General features: G+C 43.9%; 2 protein-coding genes across 3 annotated transcripts in view; one reads left to right on the forward strand and one right to left on the reverse strand.

Moving 5' to 3' along the window:
* Positions 1–1599: 1599 nt before the first annotated feature.
* On the forward strand, positions 1600–9977 carry PSMG4 (proteasome assembly chaperone 4). Its single transcript, XM_030552317.1, has 3 exons — positions 1600–1830; positions 4875–4950; positions 9405–9977. Exons 1-3 carry the CDS (start codon positions 1633–1635, stop codon positions 9524–9526), a joined length of 396 nt encoding a protein of 131 aa, XP_030408177.1. The 5' UTR covers positions 1600–1632; the 3' UTR covers positions 9527–9977.
* A 5009-nt stretch (positions 9978–14986) lies between these two features.
* Positions 14987–20868, reverse strand: part of SLC22A23 (solute carrier family 22 member 23) — a 177249-nt gene continuing 171367 nt past the window's right edge. The window contains exon 11 of one of the 2 annotated variants that reach the window (XM_030552319.1): positions 14987–19332. In XM_030552319.1, the coding sequence (XP_030408179.1) occupies positions 18984–19332 (349 nt within the window). In that variant the 3' untranslated portion in view covers positions 14987–18983. Of the gene's footprint in view, positions 19335–20868 lie in introns of both variants that reach the window. The other variant, XM_030552318.1, reaches the window with a different exon arrangement.

Below are 20868 nucleotides of genomic sequence, written 5' to 3' on the forward strand. Positions count from 1 at the left end.
GACTTCTTTTCATTTGACTGTTTCATATCAGATCCTACCTGTATTTTATCATCTTCCATACTCTCCTCTTTACTGGGACATAGAGAATCTCCATTTGTAGATCCTCCCGTAAGGGATGTCTCTGTCCAAACCACATGCTCCTCCGCACCTGTCGGCTTTCTCCCAGCCTATCAAATCCTACTTCTTCTGTACTGAAGCGAGTAGGTAGTGATGACTACTCGATTATTTCCACAATCACGCTTTCACACCTCCCAGTTGGATAAAAACAAAACACATCTTTGTCTTTCAATATTTCCTGTGTACATAGTAACTTTGTGTGTTCCAAACCTAGAGTAGTGGACAGAACAATCTTTCTATAGAAGACAAGAGATAACATTTTCAAACTTGGATATCTTGTTAGGCTCTTAAATCCATATGAAGGCTCCTGAATAAAAAAAAACAAACTGATTCTCAAAGGTGCAGAGCACCTACAATTGACTTAGAATACAGTTGTGATAGTGTAGCAACTCTATAAAGCAAGCCTGTAAACTCTCTAGGCCTCACTTTACCCATTTGTAAAGTGGATATAATAATGCTTACTATTCTTTGTAAAGTGCTTTGAGATCTACAGAGAAAGAATGCTGTATATTTGCTGTTATCTACAGGAGCATCCTGAAGGGATGACTCAATTTAGGCAATACAGGTCACCAGGCACACTATGAGATGGGGCCTTCACTGACCCGGCCCCCGCTTGGAGTGGCTGTGAGGTCTTTTTTCCTCCCAACCTCTCATCTCAGGAGTGGCAATAGGAGCCTACCCCCACTCCGGAGCAGCAGGCGTCTGTCTTCCGGGGGAGGGGGTATGTGAGTTGGGCCACCGCATGCTTCTCACCACACACAAAATCCAATGATGGATAGAATTGACGAGGTTCTCCAGAGAGTGGGTCTTGGAGTTAAACACCCCCCCCCCCCGCCCTATACCAGTTAGATGCATGGGGCAGTTCATATTTTTGAGCTATTGCATCAGGTTTTCTGCTGACTCAGGCAGGCAACAGCTGCATGGGTCACGTTTTCAAGTTTGGTCACTTCACAACCATGAAAAGAAAGCTGAGCTTGTGCCTCCAGGAGCGGGGTATGGGGCATGGCCCTAAGCCGTAGCTAGATCCTGCCTGAATGTGGTGGCTGTGGTAGTAAGAAGGCTTGGACTGGCGACCACTGCCTTTAAATGGCCACCCCCTCCCTCTTACAGGTCAGGTACAATAGGGGACCCCCATCTGCAGCTCGGCCCAAAGCCCACGCCCTAAAGGAGAAGTGGGGGTTGCAGCAGAAGGCCCCCAGGGCAGGTACGGGCAGCCAGGTTTTAGCGGACCTGAGCACCCCCAGCTCCACCGGGGGGCTGCAGGGACAGGAGCTGGGATGAAGGCTGAGAGCAGGAATAAGGCCTGGCCCTAGGGTGCGGCGGGGGGAGGGGGCAACTGGGAACAACCTGGAAGGGCGGGGCAGGAGCCCAGCTACCCCTCCTGGAGCGAGGGACGGACGGGTTTGGCCCCCTGCCACCGCCGCTGGGCGAGGCAGGCGAGACGCGGGCCGGGCCTGCGCTCGGGGATCGTTTGCTCTGGCCTGGCCGCGGCGTGCGAGGCCGGGCGGGACGGGGATGGAGCCGCAGCAGCTAGCGGAGGCGGCGGGGTCCTCGCGCCACGCGCCGGCCGGGATCTCCCTGCACGATTTCTGCGGGCAGGCGGGCGAGCAGCTCGTGCACTTCCACGCCATGCGGCTGCGAGACTCGCTCTTCCTCTGGGTGGGGGCGGAGCCCGCGCTCCGCAGCCTGGCCGTGGCCATGTGCAGCCCCCACGTGAGTACCGGGCCCCCTCGGCTCGCTACACCGACCTGGCGGCAGAGCCCCCCCCGCAGTGCTCCCCACTCACATGCCTCCCTGCCCCCGGCTGCGCCGCCCCCGCCCTCAGCCCCCCCCCACCCCAGTGCTCCCCACTCACCCACCCTTCCTGCCCCCGCCCTCATCCCTCCCCGCCGGGCCGCAGAGCCCCTTCCCCTTCCCCGTGGGCCCGATCCCTCTAGGAGGATGTTCCCGAAGGGGGTTTTAGCGGCTGCCACGTTTTATACCCTCCTGTAAACTGAAGATCCGCTTTGGCATCGTGTGAACGGGGCCTGGTCAGTCTGGGAGATGGCCTAGGATGGGGCGGGGTAATGCAGTTCTGAAGATGCCGACCCGGTTGGAGGTGCGAAGTTGCGCAGTGGGGGCTGGCTAGGCCCCAGGGGCACAGCAGTGCTTGCTACAGCGAGGGAAGGGGTCTGCCCATCCCTGTAGTAAATTCACCCCTCCAGAGGCAGCAACTGGGCCTGCAGAAGAATTCATCCAAGGCTGATAGATTAATTGTGTCTACACTGTGGGTTAGGTGACCTAACTTGGTGTCACAATGTAGACACAACCAGGGCTGTAGCAGGAGCTGCTCCTCCCAGTGTTTAAACATTTCTCACCTAAAATAGCTATAGCATAGGCACTTACTACAGCAATAGAAGGGGTTCTTATGTGGCTGATGAAATCTACCTTTCTGAGAGGCTGTACCTAGGCCTGCATGCCCTGTGCATTGTAATTAAGCCAAGCCAACCTAACTGTAGATAACCCAGCCCTAAATTTTAGGTATAGACCAGGCCTGGGTAAAATTTTCAGAAGCACTTATTGAGGAGCTTAAATTCCATTACTTTCCATTAGACTTACTTTTAATAATGGGATGTAGGCGCCTACGTGATTAAATGCTTTTGAAAATGTTACCCACTATTTATTTTTCTGGTCTCCACACTACCCAGGCCTTTCCATTTGAACCCCTTTTCTGTCATTTATACCTTTGCTGAATTTCCCTCTCAGGAGTTGACATTTTAGGATGAACAGATGAGCAGCTTTTGAGAACTAGAAGAGTTCATGTAGGAGGGAGGGGGAATATTTCCTTTCATTGCAGCATTTGTCAAATAGATGGAGGGTATAAGTATATAATTTGGCAGAGAAATGGGTAAAATTTGACAGAAAAGTGTCTTCAAGTGTTATCATGATACTTAACCCTTAGAGGATCTGGTCACACTACAGAAGTCAATGGAAAGTCTCCCATTAAATTCAGTGGGTGTTGTATGAGACCATTTTTCCTCCGTAGATCTCACACTGCATTACAGGAGAAAGTATTATCCCCATTTTATGGATAGGGAAAACTGAGGCACAGAATCAAAGAGATACAACAGCCCAACATCTTGCATCAGGATAGTGGGCAGAGGCAGGATTAGAATCCAGGTCTCCTGACTCCCATTTTAGTGCTCTAGTCAGTTGAACTATGCTGCAGGTATTTTGATACAAATTGGCTGGATGATTTGGCTCAGCGTAAGCCTTTGAAAATTGCACTTTGCTCATCTGTAGTAGATTTTGACAATTACAATATATGTGACAACAATTTGCCAGTATTCCAAAGGGGGACATAGCAGGCTGTGCCTGCATGACAGTTTTGACTGTGTAGTAATTTTTTTTTTAATGTATTCAAGATCTGTGCATTGAATGAGACAGGTCTGTGGAAGAGTACATCTTATTTACTGCATAGTAAGGAACCAAATGGGGATTGAGTTAATTGATTAATTCAAAACTATCTCCTACAGCCAGAGATGGGATACTAGATGAGGAGGGTTCTGAGTTACTACAGTGAATTCTTTCCCAGGTGGGTCTTGCCCACATGCTCAGGCCATCTGGCCTTAAAGTCTTTGGCTGTGCGTTGTCATTTGGATTGCGGTAGCCTCTAGAAACTCCAGGTATGCACCAAGACTCCATTGTGTTAGGAGCACTTCATCACTTACTGCCAGTGTAGCACCCTTTGAATGGGCAGGACTGTGTAGGAAATTGCCTCATAGGGTATGTTTATACTGCAATTAAACAGCCTCACAGCCCAAGCACAGGCCAGCTCTGGATGTCTGCTTGCAGTGTAGACATAGCCAGACCATGCACAGTGGTACGCACACTTCAAAATGCGTCCAGCACATAAAGTTTTCTATAAGGCAGCGTTTGTTCAGCAACACAGGCTTCATAGGAGCCCATGCCTCAGTGAGGGCCCAGTTTTGCGCTCCTCAATAAGTAATATTCAATTGTGTGAGTAATCTCAGTGAAACTACTTGTTTACTTCTCAGCATGAACAAGGGTTGCAGAATTGGATTCTGGTATGGGACAGGAGATTTAGGTGGTGTCTACTCAAGTATTTCCAGGTTAGGGAATTTTTCTTTAAACACTATGTAGAAAAAACTATATATGGTATTATTTGTGAAATAGTATTAGTGTGAGTGTAATTAAAGACTATTTTAATGGATACGCTGCATAAAAAATTGTAGACACCAGGGAGATTTTCAAAAGTACCTCAGGTGTTTGGGAATACAAGTCAGAATAATTAGAGATTCATTGTAAGTGCTCCTGGTGCTTTTGAAACTCCCCTCCACCATCTTTATATAATGTATAGGAACCTGTGACTGGGTTGTTTGGGTTTTTTTATATGTTGGAGTTCACCTTGACATAGTAGCACACAGGTACTCAAATGATTGTAGGAAAGGTAACTCTTTTCATAGAATCATAGAATATCAGGGCTGGAAGGGACCTCAGAAGGTCATCTAGTCCAACCCCCTGCTCAAAGCAGGGCCAATCCCCAGACAGACTTTTGCCCCAGATCCCTAAATGGCCCCCCTCAAGGATTGAACTCACAACCCTGGGTTCAGCAGGCCAATGCTCAAACCACTTGGGGATTCCTTTTCTTTTTATTAAACTAAAACAGAAAAAGTGATTATTATTGTGACTTCTTATATGGAAAAATAGCTAATTTTAGTACAGAATAAACAACTGATTCTTTGCTTTCTTTTCAGGACTCCATTCCAGTGTCTACATCACTTCTGGGAGATGCCTCTGACGCCACCTCAAATTCTCTAGCCCAGCGCCTAGGTACGTTATTGAATGGTTCATAGATTTTATAACACACTTGTACTTTTGGGAATCCTCTTTAAATTCTTTGGTTGTTTTTGCTCTCACCTCACATCTTTGGCAACGAAGCACCTTTGTTGTCACCACAAGTTATGTTGCCTGACTTCTCAGTAAGAGGCATATGTCTGTCTCATGTAGACATGAGCTTAAAGCTTGAAGCTTGTACTGTGTTAAAGCAAAGTATTAGTGTGAATCATTCTTGAGGAAAAGCTTTTATTCTAATGGCTTTAGATTCTTCTTGCCTAACTTTTCACATTTCTACCACTCACCTGCCTAAACTTAGACATGTGCTTAAATACCTTACTGAGTCAGTGCTATTGTTCTCTACATCTATATATCTGCAGTAGAACCTAGGTTACAAACACCTCGGGAATGGAGATTGTTCGTAATCCTGAAATCTTCGTAACTCTGAACAAAACATTACGGTTGTTTTTTCAAAAGTTTACAACTGAACATTTTCTTAATACAGCTTTTGAAACTTTACTATGCAGAAGAAAAAATGGTGCTTTTAACCTCTTAATTTAAATGAAACAAGCCCAGAAACAGTTTCCTTACCTTGCAAATCTTTTTTTAAACTTTCCCGTAACTATTTTAATAGTTTAACAAAGTACTGTGTTCATTTTTTCCCCCATCTCTGTTGTTCCCTGCTTGCGTACTTCCTGTTCCAAATGAGGTGTGTGGTTGAGCAGTCAGTTTGTAAGTGAGGTTCTACTTTACTACAGAGTTTGAAAGGCAGAAAGCACTTGGTTTCATTGCTGGTAATAGGAGTGTTATCCTAGGAATCTCCTGGCACTGCTGCTAAGGGACACTAGTGATAACAAATATAATGAGGGCTTTGCATTTCAATAATCCCCATGCTTTGCTGAGTGATTAATATAGGACAGGAATAAACTTTCAAGGTAGGCCTCTCCCTATCCACTCCCTCCCCCACAACACTTGCATATGCACTTTGAAATAGTCTTTCATTGCTTCAGTACAAATTCTAATGCCTGTGCATATACAGGCATTAGACACCTTAATGTGCATGTGCCAGCACTCTGCAGATGCAAACACCGATGCTTACACAAATATGTGCAGAATTGTGCATGCATAAATAAAAGCTACCTTTACATCCTACAGCTCTCTTCAGCCAGAAGGATCCCAAAGCACTCTAGAAATTATTGGCCCAGATTGGAGATTTAAGGAAATGGACATACGTGCGCAGGAATCTCCTCACCCACCAGTGAAATGAAGCCACCTTGGGGGTGGAATGGGGCATCTGTCTAATAGCTCAGAGCTGTGCTGTAGTCCAGAGAGTGAAACCCTTAACTGAATGCTCCCCTCTACCTCTGCTATACACGAGAGCACAAGTAGTCACAACAGCAGTGGTACATCCATGAGCCAGGGAGCAGCAACTCTCCTTCATGTTTGTGCCCTCTCCCAATCCTACAGGAGCTTTTCTTCAAGACTATTGCAATGTTGAGATTGTGAATCAGGATCTCATTGCTGGTTAAGTAGTATTTCCGCTGTGTAGAAGGACTTGCTGTGCTCAGTACAGCTCAAGAGCTAGTCATGCTGTCTAGGCTGAAGGAGAGCAGGTGGGATGTGTGGAATGAGATCTGCTCTGTGTGGTTATGGATCAGCCAGGTTTAGAACTACTGCTCAGATCCTCAAAGGTATTTAGGCACTGAACTCATTCATTTCAAGGGGAGTTAGATACCTACATACCTTTGAGGATCTGGGCTTATGTTTCACTAGCTTGAGTTGCACAAAACCTTCCAGTTCTTTGAAGTTGCAGATCTAACCTCTCTGAGGCGATGAGGAGGCAAAGTAACATTAGAAATCATTGTAATATTTTGGGTACAACTTCCCCCTTCTCTTCTCATTTCAAGGGAAAATAATGAGCAGGGCATATATCCAGCGGACTCTGCAGGGTATTTTGGGGAAGGATCTAACTGCCCTACTGGAGTTTTGACCAGGTCACGGGGGTTAACGTCCCTACTCTTGTAAAAAGCGTCAAGGGACCAGTAGCGTTCACAAACGTTGGAAAGTCCATGTCTCCTCCAGATGACTAAGGCCAGACATGGTGCAGAAGTAATTCAGAACTCAGTCTGTTGGTTAAAGTGGTGTGGCAATTAATTAGCTTTCAGTTTAGAATTAGTACTGCAGTTATTAAATGAGAGAATTTTTGAGCATTGATGATAAAATGAGCCTTTGTACCACAGGGGCCAATACCAAGGCAGAGATGCTTGTTTTTCAAGTTGTAGCATATTAACGCAACGAGCCACATCCCATTAAACATTATTGTGTGAATTGTTAAAAGGAAAATGAATCAATTTCAGAAGCAGTTCGTGGGGCTCCCTCTTCTCACTGAGCCAAGAGGAAGTTGATCATTCTATTAGAATGGAAGATAAGTCAATTGAATTGATTGCTATAATGAAACTGCCTCAAAATTTATTTTTAAAAGAGAAATTCTAAAAGTACAGTCTTTGTCCTTGATTTTTCCAGCTGGCTGAGGTGGATTGAGATTTTTAGGAATTCCTGACAGTATCTTTATTTTAGATACAGAAGATCATCCTTGGAATATCTGAGTTGATACATAGAAGTTATTTGTTCCTGTACGATCTAAGTGAAAGAATTTATGAAAGGAAGATACCTGTCTGCCATCTTCGGAAATCTGCTGTGTACATTTCTTTCTCCCATTGCCATTTCAAGCATTTTTCTTGCTGTTTCCCTTTTAGTTATGGCTGTGTGTTCAGGAAAGACTTTTGTACTAAGGTGATGATTCAGCAAAGCATTTAAGCTGGTACTTAGTGCTTTGCTGACTTGGGCCCTATATACAAAAGGGGCATGGTACTGGTAGCTCAAAACACCAGAGTTCTTTGCTGGGTCTCACACCATGACTAAGGCTCCTCCCTTCCGAAAGGTATTACCTGACCTGACTTGTCTCTCTCTCATCTTGGAGTCAACATGGCTACAATAACACTGCAATTTATTTCAGTGACAGTAGCCTAAATGCCTTACGGATCTGAGCCTATCGCCAGTTACCATTCTGAGCAACTCAACTTCTGAGGGCGTTTGGATAGGGGGTGAGAGTTCAGGGGGGCTGTTAGGGGGCTAAGTTGTGGATAGGGGTTGGGGCAGTCAGGGGACGGATCAGGGGGCTTGGATAGGAGGTGGGGGTCCTGGGAGCGGGTGGCCAGGGGACAAGGAGTGGGGTGGGGGCTGAATGTTTTGAGGGGGGCAGTCGGGGCGGGAAGTGGGAAGTAGGGCCGGCTTTAGGCCGATTCACCCGATTCCCCTGAATCGGGCCCTGCACCTAAGCCCTGGTACGGCATACCAGCAAGAGCCGGCGCACTGCACTACAGTGGCCTGGCTTCCCCAGGGGGCAATTTAAAGGGCCTGGGACTCCCAGCAGGGGCTGGAGCCCTAGGCCCTTTAAATTGCCACCCGAGCCCCACTGCTGGAGGCCCAGGGTAGGGCTGCAGGGCTATTTAAAAAGTCCGGGGCTCCCATTGCATCTAGCACCCCGGCCCTTTAAATAGCCACGGGAGCCCCACCGCTTCCCCAGGGCTCCCTTGGCTATTTAAAGGGCCGGGGTGGTAGAAGCAGGAAAGCTCCGGGCCCTTTAAATAGCCCCCAGAGCCCTGGGATAGTGGGCGGTTCTGGGGGCCATTTACAGAGCCGGGGCTCCAGCTGCCTCTGCTGCACCAGGCCCTTTAAATAGCCCCCAGAGCCTGCTGCTTTCCCAGGGCTCCTGTAGATATTTAAAGGACTGGGGCAGTAGAATCAGGGAAGCCCGGGGCCCTTTAAATAGCTCCCAGAACCCTGGGGTAGCAGGAGGCTCTGGGGGCTATTTAAAGGGCCAGAGCTCCAGCTGCCTCTGCTACACCGGGCCCTTTAAATAGCCCCCGGAGCCTCCCGCTACCCCAGGGTTCTGGGAGCTAAAGGGCCCTGGGCTTCCCTGCTTCTACCGTCCTGTCCCTTTAAATAACCGCGGGAGCCCTGGGGAAGTGGCGGGCTGCTGTTGCTACCCCAGTGGGGGAGGGAGGAGGAGGGGGCACTTACTGTACAGGGTGGGCTGTCCCCCTTGTACCTGCAGCCAGCCCCTGCTGCACCCCCTGCCTTGCCCACAGCCAACCCTCCCCCTCTTTTTTACATTTTTTTTATGTCATCCCTGCTGGGCCCCCTGCCCTAACCTGACACATCTGTCACCCAGCAATCATCACTGACTGCTGTCTAAGGGTTTTAGCCAACAAGCCAGACTGAGTAGGTATTTAGGTTATACTACTACTTTAGAGGTGGTTCCTCCAGGTCAGTGCATTTGTATTGTGGTATGGGAAACTTGCCTCATTTCTCTCCATAAAATGTTTGATTACTACCAGAACTAATACTGGAAGGAGTAATAGATGACTGGTCTTTGTTTTGTATTTTAGCCAGGAAGACTAAAAAACAGATCTTCGTTAGCTACAATCTTCAGAATACAGACAGCAGTTTTATATTACACATAGAGAACAGAATCAAGGAAGAAATGATGGCTTTTCCAGAGAAATTCTAACTTTGTGGCATTGTAAGTTACTTTGTTAAAGAAATAAACTGACTGGGTTTCCATATTGACAGACACGGAGTTAATATTTTGGCACTTTTTGGGTTTGTTTTACAAAATTGTTTGGACCAAACTTGCATAGAACTTAAAAAATGTATTTCTTCCAAACTTTGAGTTCCTCTGCTGTGTTAGAGATGGGCTGATGGCAGAGAAAGGGGTCTTTGGAATATGGAGAGGAATGTTGTGAGTTATGCAAGATATTGTAAACTTGTGTATGCATGGAGCTTGACCTACTTGGAAATTGTAATTAGAGGACGTTCTCTGGATTTTAGTTGCACATGTAACATACTATGTATCATAATTAGAGCAAGAGAAAACAAATCTCTTCTAGTGCTTATGTGAAAGCCTGGCATGCTGTTGTGAAAAATCAGGAAATTAAATAAAAGGAAATACATTGACGTCACTTTCATGGTGGGAGAATGGCAGGAATTTGTTCTTTCCAAAGGAGAAGGAATTTTCCACTGAAAAGGGAAAAAAAAGGTTTGATCTTAAAGCGTGCTGTCTGATTCAGTACATATGCACTATGTAACCAGAGTCTTGTCTGCTGCCATTAGTGATATTTTCCTGTTAGTCGTGCAGCACCAGCACAGTTTGCAGGATTCTGTTCCATCTTGTTATAGGACTACTGCTGAAAATGCAGGTGCAGAAATGCACTTTCAGAGTCTAGGCAGAGGTGGTTGGACAGGTAGGTACAAAGGCCTCTCTCACATGTAAATTGAGCACATTTGATGAAGAAATCAGTTAGATGCAATAGCCATGGCCCACCACGCTGCCACTTTTACACACTTCAGAGTAGGGCTTCACTTTAGAAGGGTATTAAACAGGAGAATACAGTGGAGTAGTTTGACATTAAGGGCACTGGAATAAGTAACTCTACACAGGCATTTGTAAGGGACCAGGGGAAACCTGGTACCGGTAGAGATGACTCTCTATACCGGTGATTGCTTTTAATATGCTGAATGGACTGGAAATTAGGATTTTTTCCTCTTTCCCTTCACTGAGCCCTCTGATATCTCTCAAAGCTTAAATAACCGTTTCAGATCCTTAAATGAAAGATGCTATACATGTGCAAGCTATTATTAAAAGGGAGTTTTCTGAAGTTGAGTATGAGTATCTTATCTAAAAAAAGCCTGAGGGTTTAAGTTCTAGTAGCACAAAGGCAGAATTGTCTCATGATTAAATGGGGGGGCACTGAAGGTCAGGAGACACGAATTCTATTTTCATTCAACCCCTGACTTGCTCTGTGACAGGAAATTGCATAACCTGTTTCCCCATCTGTAAAGTAACAAACCTCACACTGGAGTGCATGAAAAAGTCTCCACTGTAAGTATAAAATGTTATTAATGCTGCTATAATAGCTCACTGGAAACAAAGCTGGCAGGCTCCAGAAAAGCCATCTCAGCCTAGTTTATTATGGCTTCATGGTCACTAGTTAAAAAGCAGATAAAGCAAATAATGCTTAATTTAGAGAATACAACTTCAGCCTCTGGTTGTATCTAGTCTCCGCTCTGCGTTGTCTTGATAAATAAAGTATAATACATAATATCTGTTGCCAGCCCGTTTCTGCAATAAGAGCATAAAGATAAAGACCAACACCTATGCTTTCATCCTGCCTTGGTTGAACCCAGGGAATTACAGACCGGTCATCTTAACTTCAGTATCTGGAAAGATAATGGAGCAAGTAATCAATTTGCAGACACCTAGAAGATAAGTAACTGCATTGTTTGTCAAGAACAAATTATGCCAAACCAACCTAATAGCTTTCTTTGACAAGGTAGCAAGCCTTATGGATAGGGGGAAGTGGTAGCTGTCTAGCTTGATTTTAGTAAGACTTTTGATACTGTCTCACATGATCTTTTCATAAACAAACTAGGGAAATACAGCCTAGATGAAGCTACTATAAGGTGGGTGCATAACTGCTTGGAAAACTATTCCCAGGGAGTAGTATGAGTGGCTCACAGTCTAGCTGGAAGGACATCTTGAGTAGGGTGGTCGGCTTCTGTTCAATATTTCATCAATGATTTAGATAATGGCATAAAGAGTACACTTACAAAGCTTGTGGACAATAACAAACTGGGAGGGGTTGCAAGTGCTTTGAGGATAGGATTAAAATTCAAAATGATCTGGACAAACTGGAGAAATGGCCTGAAGTAAAGAGGATGAAATTAAATGAGGACAAATGCAGAGTACTCCACTTAGGAAGGAACAATCAGTTGCACACATACAAATGACTGCCTAGGAAAGGGATCTGGGGGTTACAGTGGATCACAAGCTAAATATGAGTCAACTATAACACTTGTGCAAAAAACAAAAACCCCATAATCTGGGAGAAATAATTCTTCCACTCTACTTCGTGCTGATAAGGCCTCAGCTGGAGTACTGTGTCCAGTTCTGGGTGCAACATTTCAGGAAAGATGTGGACATACTGAAGAACGTCCAGAGGAGAGCAACAAAAATGATTAAAGATATAGAAAACATGACTTCTGAGGAAAGATTGAAAAAAATTGGGTTTGTTTAGTCTGGAGAAGAGAAGACTATGGGGGATATAACAATTTCAAGTACATAAAAGGTTGTTACAAGGAGGAGGATGATAAATTGTTCTCCTTAACCTCTGAGGATAGGGCAAGAAGTAATGGGCTTAAATTACAGCAAGGGAGGTTTAGGTTGGGCATTAGGAAAAACTTCCTAAATGTCAGGCTGGTTAAGCACTGGAACAAATTGCCTAGGGAGATTGTGGAATCTCCATCATTGGAGGCTTTTACCAACAGCTTAGACAAACACCCGTCAATAGTTAGTACACCTCTACCCTGATATAACACTGTCCTCAGGAGGCAAGAAATCTTATCGTGTAATAGGTGAAACTGCATTACATCAAACTTGATTTGATCCACCGGAGTGCGCAGCCCACCCCCGGAGCGCTGCTTTACAGCATTATATCCGAAGTCGTGTTATATTGAGATAGAGGTGTACTTAGTTCAGTCTTGAGTGCAGGGAACTGGACTAAATGACCTCTTAAGTCCCTTCCCGTCCTACACTTCTATGATCAACCTAAAGCTGTGTTAATTCAGAGCTAAGGTTGAGATTTTATGGACAATCTTAGAAACTGAGTTCAGATCAGCAGCCTTAACTCTCCTGTTGTGTATGTATGCACTATGCTAGGTCATCTCATTCCCTGGTCACCTTTCACCACCTGTTTCTCTAAGCAGTGCATTTTAGACAGAACAGTTAATACTCAACTTCATCAAGCATTGTTTTGCTGGCCACACAGCGTGTGAATTCTGCTCAAGAGCATATACACTAATGCTTAAATTAAGATAAATAGCCAGAGTTGGGAGTCCATATGATTTAACTAATTGTATTACAGTAGCACCACCTTGTGGCTCCAACTGAGTATAGGACTCATGGCGCACACACATACACCCCCAACCTCAGAGCTTAAAATCTTCAATAGACAAGACAAAGGGTCAGAAAGACGAAATGACTTGCAAGATGTCAGACAGCAGGTCAGTGTCAAAGCCAGAAACAGAACCCGTATCTCCTGACTCCCAGTTCTGTGCCCTAACCACTGGCCTATACTGCTTCACACTGGCCTAGTATGGAGCCAGCACCGCGCCAGGGGAGCTCAGAGAGATTCTCTCTCATGTGGTACTTTCCCTTTTTGGTGCACCCTCGCCACCCCCCCCGGGTTCAGGTAGGAGCATGTATGCTGAAGCATCCCTTTGGATAGTGCAAGGTGCTTCCTAGCTAGTTGAGGAAGGTTGGACCACCCCATCCTCTCTGGAGCAATGTGTGGCCCTGCAGAGAGCTGTCCTTGTGTTCCTACAAGTGCAAAGACTGCAATTGTCCCTGGGTCTTGTGCAATATGCACAACAGATGTGGCAAGGCTCCTTTTTCTCTGGTCCTATTGGGGGAAGGGATAAATATGGCCCTAATGCAGGGTGATTCTACATGTAAACTGTGTCTCAGTTTCACTCAGCAGAACACTCATGACAATTTGGGTCATGGTGTCAACCTCACTTGCCTCAGGCAAGTGAGAAGGATGAGTTGCCGTTTTCCTTGCTGTTTCCTGGCAATAATATACTGAGGGAATCAGGCAATATAGGCGTCAGAAAACTAAATGAAATGTACTAAATCAGCTTTCCTGATGTGAAAGCAGCAGCTCCCAGCCTCTGTGAAATCAGGGTGAATGAATGCATACATCAATAGTATAGGTGACAATACAATCACAAATCAAGGTTCCCCAAGCCTCATAGCATATGCCAGTGATACTAAAGCCAATGCTGTCAAACTGTATGTGGTCTTCATCTTCCTAAAGTCAGCTGTCTCAGGTTTGACTAAGGCACTGGATGACATCTTGAGACAGACATATGCAGAGGCAGCTGGTCTGACCTCTGGGTTAGTAGCCAACTAAGGTAAACAATATTATTGCCTTGCTATTTTAGCCCAATTCAGTAGCAGTGGGGAGAACAACCTAGGTTGGGCTCCTTTTGGATCAAGACTTATCTAAAATTATGAAGGCAGAAAATGTTACTTACTACATACAGCTAGATACCAGAAATAACCTATTGTAAAAAGGATGCTTTGTCTTTCTCCAACTCAAGTGAACACTGTTTGGCAATGTTCTTTTCAATGTTCCTTCCACTTGGACTCTAGAACCCAGAAGAGATCAATTTTATTAGCAACAGTAAGATTACAGTAATGCATAGAGGCACTGTGCAAAGAGATAGTAAGAGACAGTCCTCTGTCCTGAAGAGCTTACAGTCTAAACCAGGGATAGGCAACTTATGGCATGTGTGCCAACGGTGGCACACGAGCGGATTTTCATTGGCACTGACTGTCTGGGTCCTGGCCACTGGTCCGGGGGGGCTCTGCATTTTAATTTAATTTTAAATGAAGCTTCTTAAACATTTAAAAAACCTTATTTACGTACAATAGTTTAGTTAGATATTATAGACTTACAGAAAGAGACCTTCTAAAAACGTTAAAATGTATTACCGGCACGCAAAACCTTAACATTAGAGTGAATAAATGAAGACTTGGCACATCACTGCTGAAAGGCTGCCGACCCCTGGTCTAAACAGACAAGACAGATGAAGGGTGGAAGGAGAAACAGGCACAGATGAGTGAAATGACTTGCCTGAGGTTGCACAGCAAGTCAGAAGTAGAATCCTGGTGTTCTGAGTCCCAGGATCATGCTGTGTCTTTTCTGCAAATGGAACTTGTAGTTGAGCAGCAGAACTGCTTCTGCTGCAACATCTCTCTTCCTTGAAGGACAATATTAAGGTGGCAACTGGTGGCTGAAGTACCCTTAGAGAATTTTGTTGTTTTTTTTTTAAATAAAAAAGGTTAGTGCTGTTATGGGAGGTTTTAAAATTTTCATTAAAAACTTTCAGTAGCTGGGGTATTTTTGAAAGCACAGCTTTAACACTCATCACACTGAAGGCAAGAAAGACATTCAAAAGGAAGTATGCTAATGGGGCAACACCTTTTTATTTCTGTACATTTACATACAAAGTTTTTCAGTAGGTACAACAGATGTAACATCATGCAGACATTTAGCTTGTAAGACTGTTTTCAGTACTTGATTTAAGCTTGTGCTATGAATAAGCACCACCAGACTACTCATGATCAAAACATACAGTAACACAATTCTTTAATAAAACTTCATTGGAAACTGAGGGGAGGGAGGGAAGTCTCACCCACTAGACAAACACACTGTACTCCTTTCCCAAGACATTTCACACAATACAATTAAAATGAGGATTATTATTTTTTAAGTTAAAGTGTGGGAGATCAACCCACACTTAAGTGTTGTCTTTATGTGCTAGCTACAGGTGCAATTTGACTTGACATTCACAGAGTTCATTTAATGGCACTTCTGCTTCCAATTTGGTGATCTTTAGCATTTGGCTCCAGGAGGTGGCATCATTTAAGAAAATTACTTCCATGTTAAAACAAAAACAAAACAAAAAAACCCTGCTGAAACCAAAACAACATTTTTCAAAAGTGGCAAGAAGATTACATGGTATTCCCCACCTTATCTATTTTCAGTGTGTTTGGCAACAGAAACATTACTGAAAAACACACCCCTTAAAATGATGAAGTGTAATGCTATTTTCACATTCTGTTTAAAAATTCTAAAAACAAAACCAAAACCCACCCCTTAAATGGTAACTAAAAACCCCACTAGTGGATTAGAGTAACTGAGGGCTCATGGAAAGAAGTGGGCCAAAATGGACAGCAAAGCTTTGAATGCTTTCCTTGTTGCCTTGGCTGGGAACAGTAGTCATCTGAGAAAAGTGTTTCCTTTGCGCTATGGAGAACCATAATTGAGAAGCTTATGGCTTGACAGACAGTTGTTAAAAAACTGCCACAGTACCCAACCATACAAAGTACTGGATAGGAAACATGTTTGTTTATAGCCTGCAGCCCTGCTATATCATTTAGTACCTCCCCAGAAACTTTCCAGTCTCAGATACACTCCACAAGAGCTGATGGCCAATATCTTTTTAAAAAACAGGCTTTCATCCTCTCAAATGAGCTACAACAGAGCTACTGAGACAGGCTATTACTTAATGTTTTTGCCATGACTGAGCCAAGCAAACCATAGGTGTTGGGATCTCATTTCAAAGGACTAGTACCAAATGCCTCATCTCACGCAAATTAAAAAAAAACAAAACAAAAGTCAATTTCACAAAAATTGCCAAGTGCTCCTGTCACCCAATGTATTTATTTCTTATATAAATAGGCTGATATGTTTAAACAGTTCTTTTTCCTGGGACTGTTTGTAATGAAAGAGCAAACACCAGAATAGGAAACTATAAAGTGCTGTGGACAACAGCGATGACACACCAGGACCATAACAGTGCTAAATGCAGTCCACCTAATAGGCTTGTGAAAGGCCTACATGATTTGTACTGTAGCCTGAGTATATTTGCACAGAGACCATGAACTAAAAAGTATATGGTATATGGATTGCAAAGTACTGCGTAACAGCTGAGTGTGTGTGCATGCCTGATTTCAGACAATCCTCCGCGCTCTCTATTGGTCTCCTGTGTCAAGGCCCCCCTCCCTGGATTATTATTTGTTTTACTTTCTAGATTTTGATATAAACCCACCTTTCCTGATATGTGGCTTGTAACAAGCTTCATATAAAAGGCAAAAGGTATTACACAAATTTGGCACATGAATACTGCACAAACCGAAAGGCCATATTTTCAAGGTGAATGCAGGCTGCAAAAATCTGAACGCAGAACAAAATGAAGGAGAGGTGGCCACTTTCAAACTGTACAGTAACTTGAGAGTATAAGAAAAATTGGTCTGTTGCTGTCACAGCAAGTCTAACTAAGGTGAAAACAGTAGTGTAACTCCAGGCAAAATTACCATCAACTGGTCCAGTGTTTCTTATGTGGCTCAAAAAGAACCTAAATGTCCACATCCTCTGTACAAAAGTTAGCAGCTTTAGGACAACATTGATTTTCCAACCACAACAATCTTTGTCACTTCTCCAGGCCTGCTTGTCCTCTTGCACTCATCAGCATCTGCAGCTGTGTGGCTTACTGCACTACTCACAGTCTTGCTGATTTTGTGTGGGTTACAAGAGGACAAAGGCAGCCTAATGGAGGATGTAAGTAGTAGGTACAGTAGTTAACAGACAATATATAGAGCAAAAGAAGGGATAGGGAAGAAGAGGAAAGTGCAGATTAGCCTTTCCATGCCTATATGAATGCAAGATGTCCATCAAACAAAGTGGCAATCATATGGATGCTCAATACAACATTACACATCCTGCTGCTCTGTTCATTTAAATGGCTGTACCACTGGGCAATTCAAATATGCATGGCCCGAGTGAATAAGGTAAGGAAAGTAGTGGTGGGGGGATGGTTAATGATGCAAAAAAGCTTTTAAACTCAGAATGTCCTTGTATTAACTAGATCCTTAAGACATTCACACAACAAGAATCAAAATCTGATGGCCAATGCAAATCTGTTGCTGGCTTGGGGACTGGAAAGAGGAGGTTACCTGGCTATTATCAAATAGCCATCTTTACAATAAATGAAAAGATTTGTTTCTTACTTTACTAAGCAGAGGCATTTTAAATTACTTTAATCAAACATTAAGGGAGAATCTACAAAAGCACATTTTTGGTGGGATTAAGGTGGAAGTTCATTGTAAATTCTTGGGTCAGAAATAGCAAACAGGAGACAGCAAAATATATAGTAATCACAATTCTGGCTTGGACAGGAGGTTTTAAAAATGTATAATTAAAGAGGACCCATTTCATAGGGAGTGCCCTCTTGACCTCTACTTAAGTAACATTTTAAACAGCCCTTCCTTTTTTTTCTCCCCATCTTCAGTATTTATTCATATAATCAATTCATTTCCTTTTATTCTAATAAAATAAATTTAAATAACAATAGGCGTTAAACAGTTAGGGTATGCAATGTCACAGCTCTTGTACTAGTGGAAATTTCAGCTAAACTCCCTTTTGGAGCAAGCATTTCAGATTCTAGCCAATACGCCTACATTTTGTCTCCTTTGACCAAAAATATTCTCTGGAACACCACGATACAGATATTGGACCTCCTGTTAGTTAAAACCATTCTTGGTAAATCTAATTTTACCACTGGTGGGCAACTCATTTCAGTTTATATTATTATTAAATCACTTGCAGGAAATCTCTAAGAGCCGAATGTGATATTTAAAATGTATAAGGCTGACCCTGATTGAAAAACTAAGCTAGTTTGTGTAGTATTTTGCTGATTGCTTTAACTACAGTAAAAAATCAACTCTACTTTAATTTAGAAAATAACTTTTAAATACATACGGGGACACTATCAAAACCTAATTTACGCTAAATAAAATGCAGTCAGAATTTGAATTACAACAGGTTTTTTGTTGTTTGTACAAACAGAACAGGCAACCTGGGGGATTTGACTTTCTGGACAGGCAGAACTAATGTTGCGCTAGCCTAAGTTTCAGTGGATTCAACTTTGCAGCAGAGATACCTCTTTCCTTTAACAAAACACAAAAACAAAAAACATCACACCATTTCTTTTTTGGAATGGCTGCACCTCTTGAAATAAGATGGCTTAATTCATGTGATCAGTGAAAAGGGTGTAAAGTGCTTCTTTAAAATGATAATCAAAATAAATATAAACATTTAATTCCAGGAAAAGAAAGTTTGGAAGGGTTATCTCTGGCCACTTCTTTTCTCATATTTGTTATTTCCCCCATAACTTTTCAAAAGTAATTTGTATACCAGTTGAAGATTCCTACAATAAGTGGCTTTAGCAGCAGAGCTGAATTCCCCCATGTATCCATCTGTTCCATCACTGGTCTGCAAACCTGTGCAAAACACCCCACCCAAAGTGCTCCTTCTCCCTCCCCCCCCCCCAAATCTGCCCAGTTACATCCCATTGGCAGTGGTATTCTCGGACACCCCGTCGCCCACAGCTGATGAATCGTGGAGGCCAGAGTAATCCTTGAGTTCAGAGTTTGTCAGAAGCAGGGGCTGCTCCCCTTTCTTGTGTGGCAGGAGGGGCTTCCTGGTATAGTGTTCGCCGTCTGGGATGTTCTCAGGCAGGTTTTGGTTCTTACTCTCCGGCAAGAGAAGAATACAGATGATGCATATGAGCGTACAGCAGGCAAAGATCACATGGTGCAGAAAGTAGCCTTTCTGGTTATGAAGCTCCATTATAGGTGCAGTCAGCATACCAAAGCCTGCACTGGCCAGGACAAGTCCAAGTCCACCTCCCCTACAAAGACAAACAGTCTCAACACATCCAGAATATAGCAGCTGTGTATTTGAAAAAAAACTCACCTCAGCGAACGATTGTAAACTTTCCTTTTGGTTTATTTTCTGGAATCAAAGTTACTTCACAAAGAGCGGAGCAGTATGTAAAATGAGGACATTACCCAAGCAGTGGCTGCAGAGGTCAGCAAAGCTTACATCCTCATTCTCAAAACATGACCACTGTGCCTACACCAGCCACCTGATCCATTCCTAACTGAAGTACCCTGCATGAAGTGCAGATGGCTCAGGCCTGGTCTACACTGAGGGGAGGGAGGATAGATTAAGTTACGCAACTTTAGCTACGTGAATAACGTAGCTGAAGTCGACTTACTTAGATCTACTTACCACAGTGTCTTCACTGTGGTGAGTAGAATGCTGCTGCTCCCCCGTCAACATTTATTAAGCCAAACCATTGTTAAAAATAATTCATTAAACTATAACAAACACTGGCATATACTTAGGCCTGGTCTACACTACATCGTTAGATTGACGTAAGGCGGCTTATGTCGACTTAATTATGTCAGTGTCTACACTACAGCCTTATCCCACTGATGTGAGGGCTTGTCTACATTTCCTGCTGGATCGACGGGCAGCAATCAGCTGTCGACTTACGTCAGTGGAGACACCATGGTACGTAGATCTAAGCTGTGTAACTTAGATCAATCCTCCCTCGCCCCTCAGAGTAGACCAGGCCTAAGTGCCCTACTACACTGACATAATAGCTCTATCTCCACGAGAGGCGTAGTGCTTCTGTTGGTGTAGTTAGGGAGACACAGTGTTTGTGTAGACACCGCATTACTTACATTGTCTGTTAGCTCTCTTGTCAATTTCACAGCTCCAGCTGGAGTCCAGCTCTGCAGCCTGGGAGCTGGGGCAAGAAGCCCTGGGCAGATGGACCACGCTCCCGGCAGGGAACAGGGAGCTGGGGTGGGGAGCAGTCTGCCAGGAGCCTATGGGGCTGCCAGGCTTCCAGCAGGGAGCTACCAGCAGAGCAGAGAGACCAGGCTCTCAGTGCCCTTAGATTACACACAAAAAAACACTGTAAAATAAACCTTATTTAGGTTGCAAAGTCAAGTACTCAGAAGTTAGGAAATATCAGAATTAAAGTTACCTGGGCAACCTTAATTCGGTCCCTTTTTGTGTAAACATTATGTTACAGTCATGAATTACCTGATCACATTTTATTGTTTTCACAGGATCCTTGCCTCACTCAGTGCACAGAATGATGGCGCTAACTGAATGAGCAGCTCTTAAAATTTTGTTTTCTCCTTATTGTTCAGTGTATGGGTCACTGCTCCCTATTCAAACCCGGCTCTGAAAACAATTTTAAATTTCCTTATGGGCTTTTCTATGGCGCTTATCTTAAGGCTATCTGAGGACTCCACAAACATTAAGTGTGAAAATAAATCACAACACCCTTGTGAGGTGGGGTGGGAGGGATCATTATCCTCGTTTTAGTGATGGGGAATTACGGCACAGAGAGAGACAGGTGCTGACT

The sequence above is a fragment of the Gopherus evgoodei genome, chromosome 2, assembly GCF_007399415.2.
Source record: "Gopherus evgoodei ecotype Sinaloan lineage chromosome 2, rGopEvg1_v1.p, whole genome shotgun sequence".
Lineage (NCBI taxonomy): Eukaryota > Metazoa > Chordata > Testudines > Testudinidae > Gopherus > Gopherus evgoodei.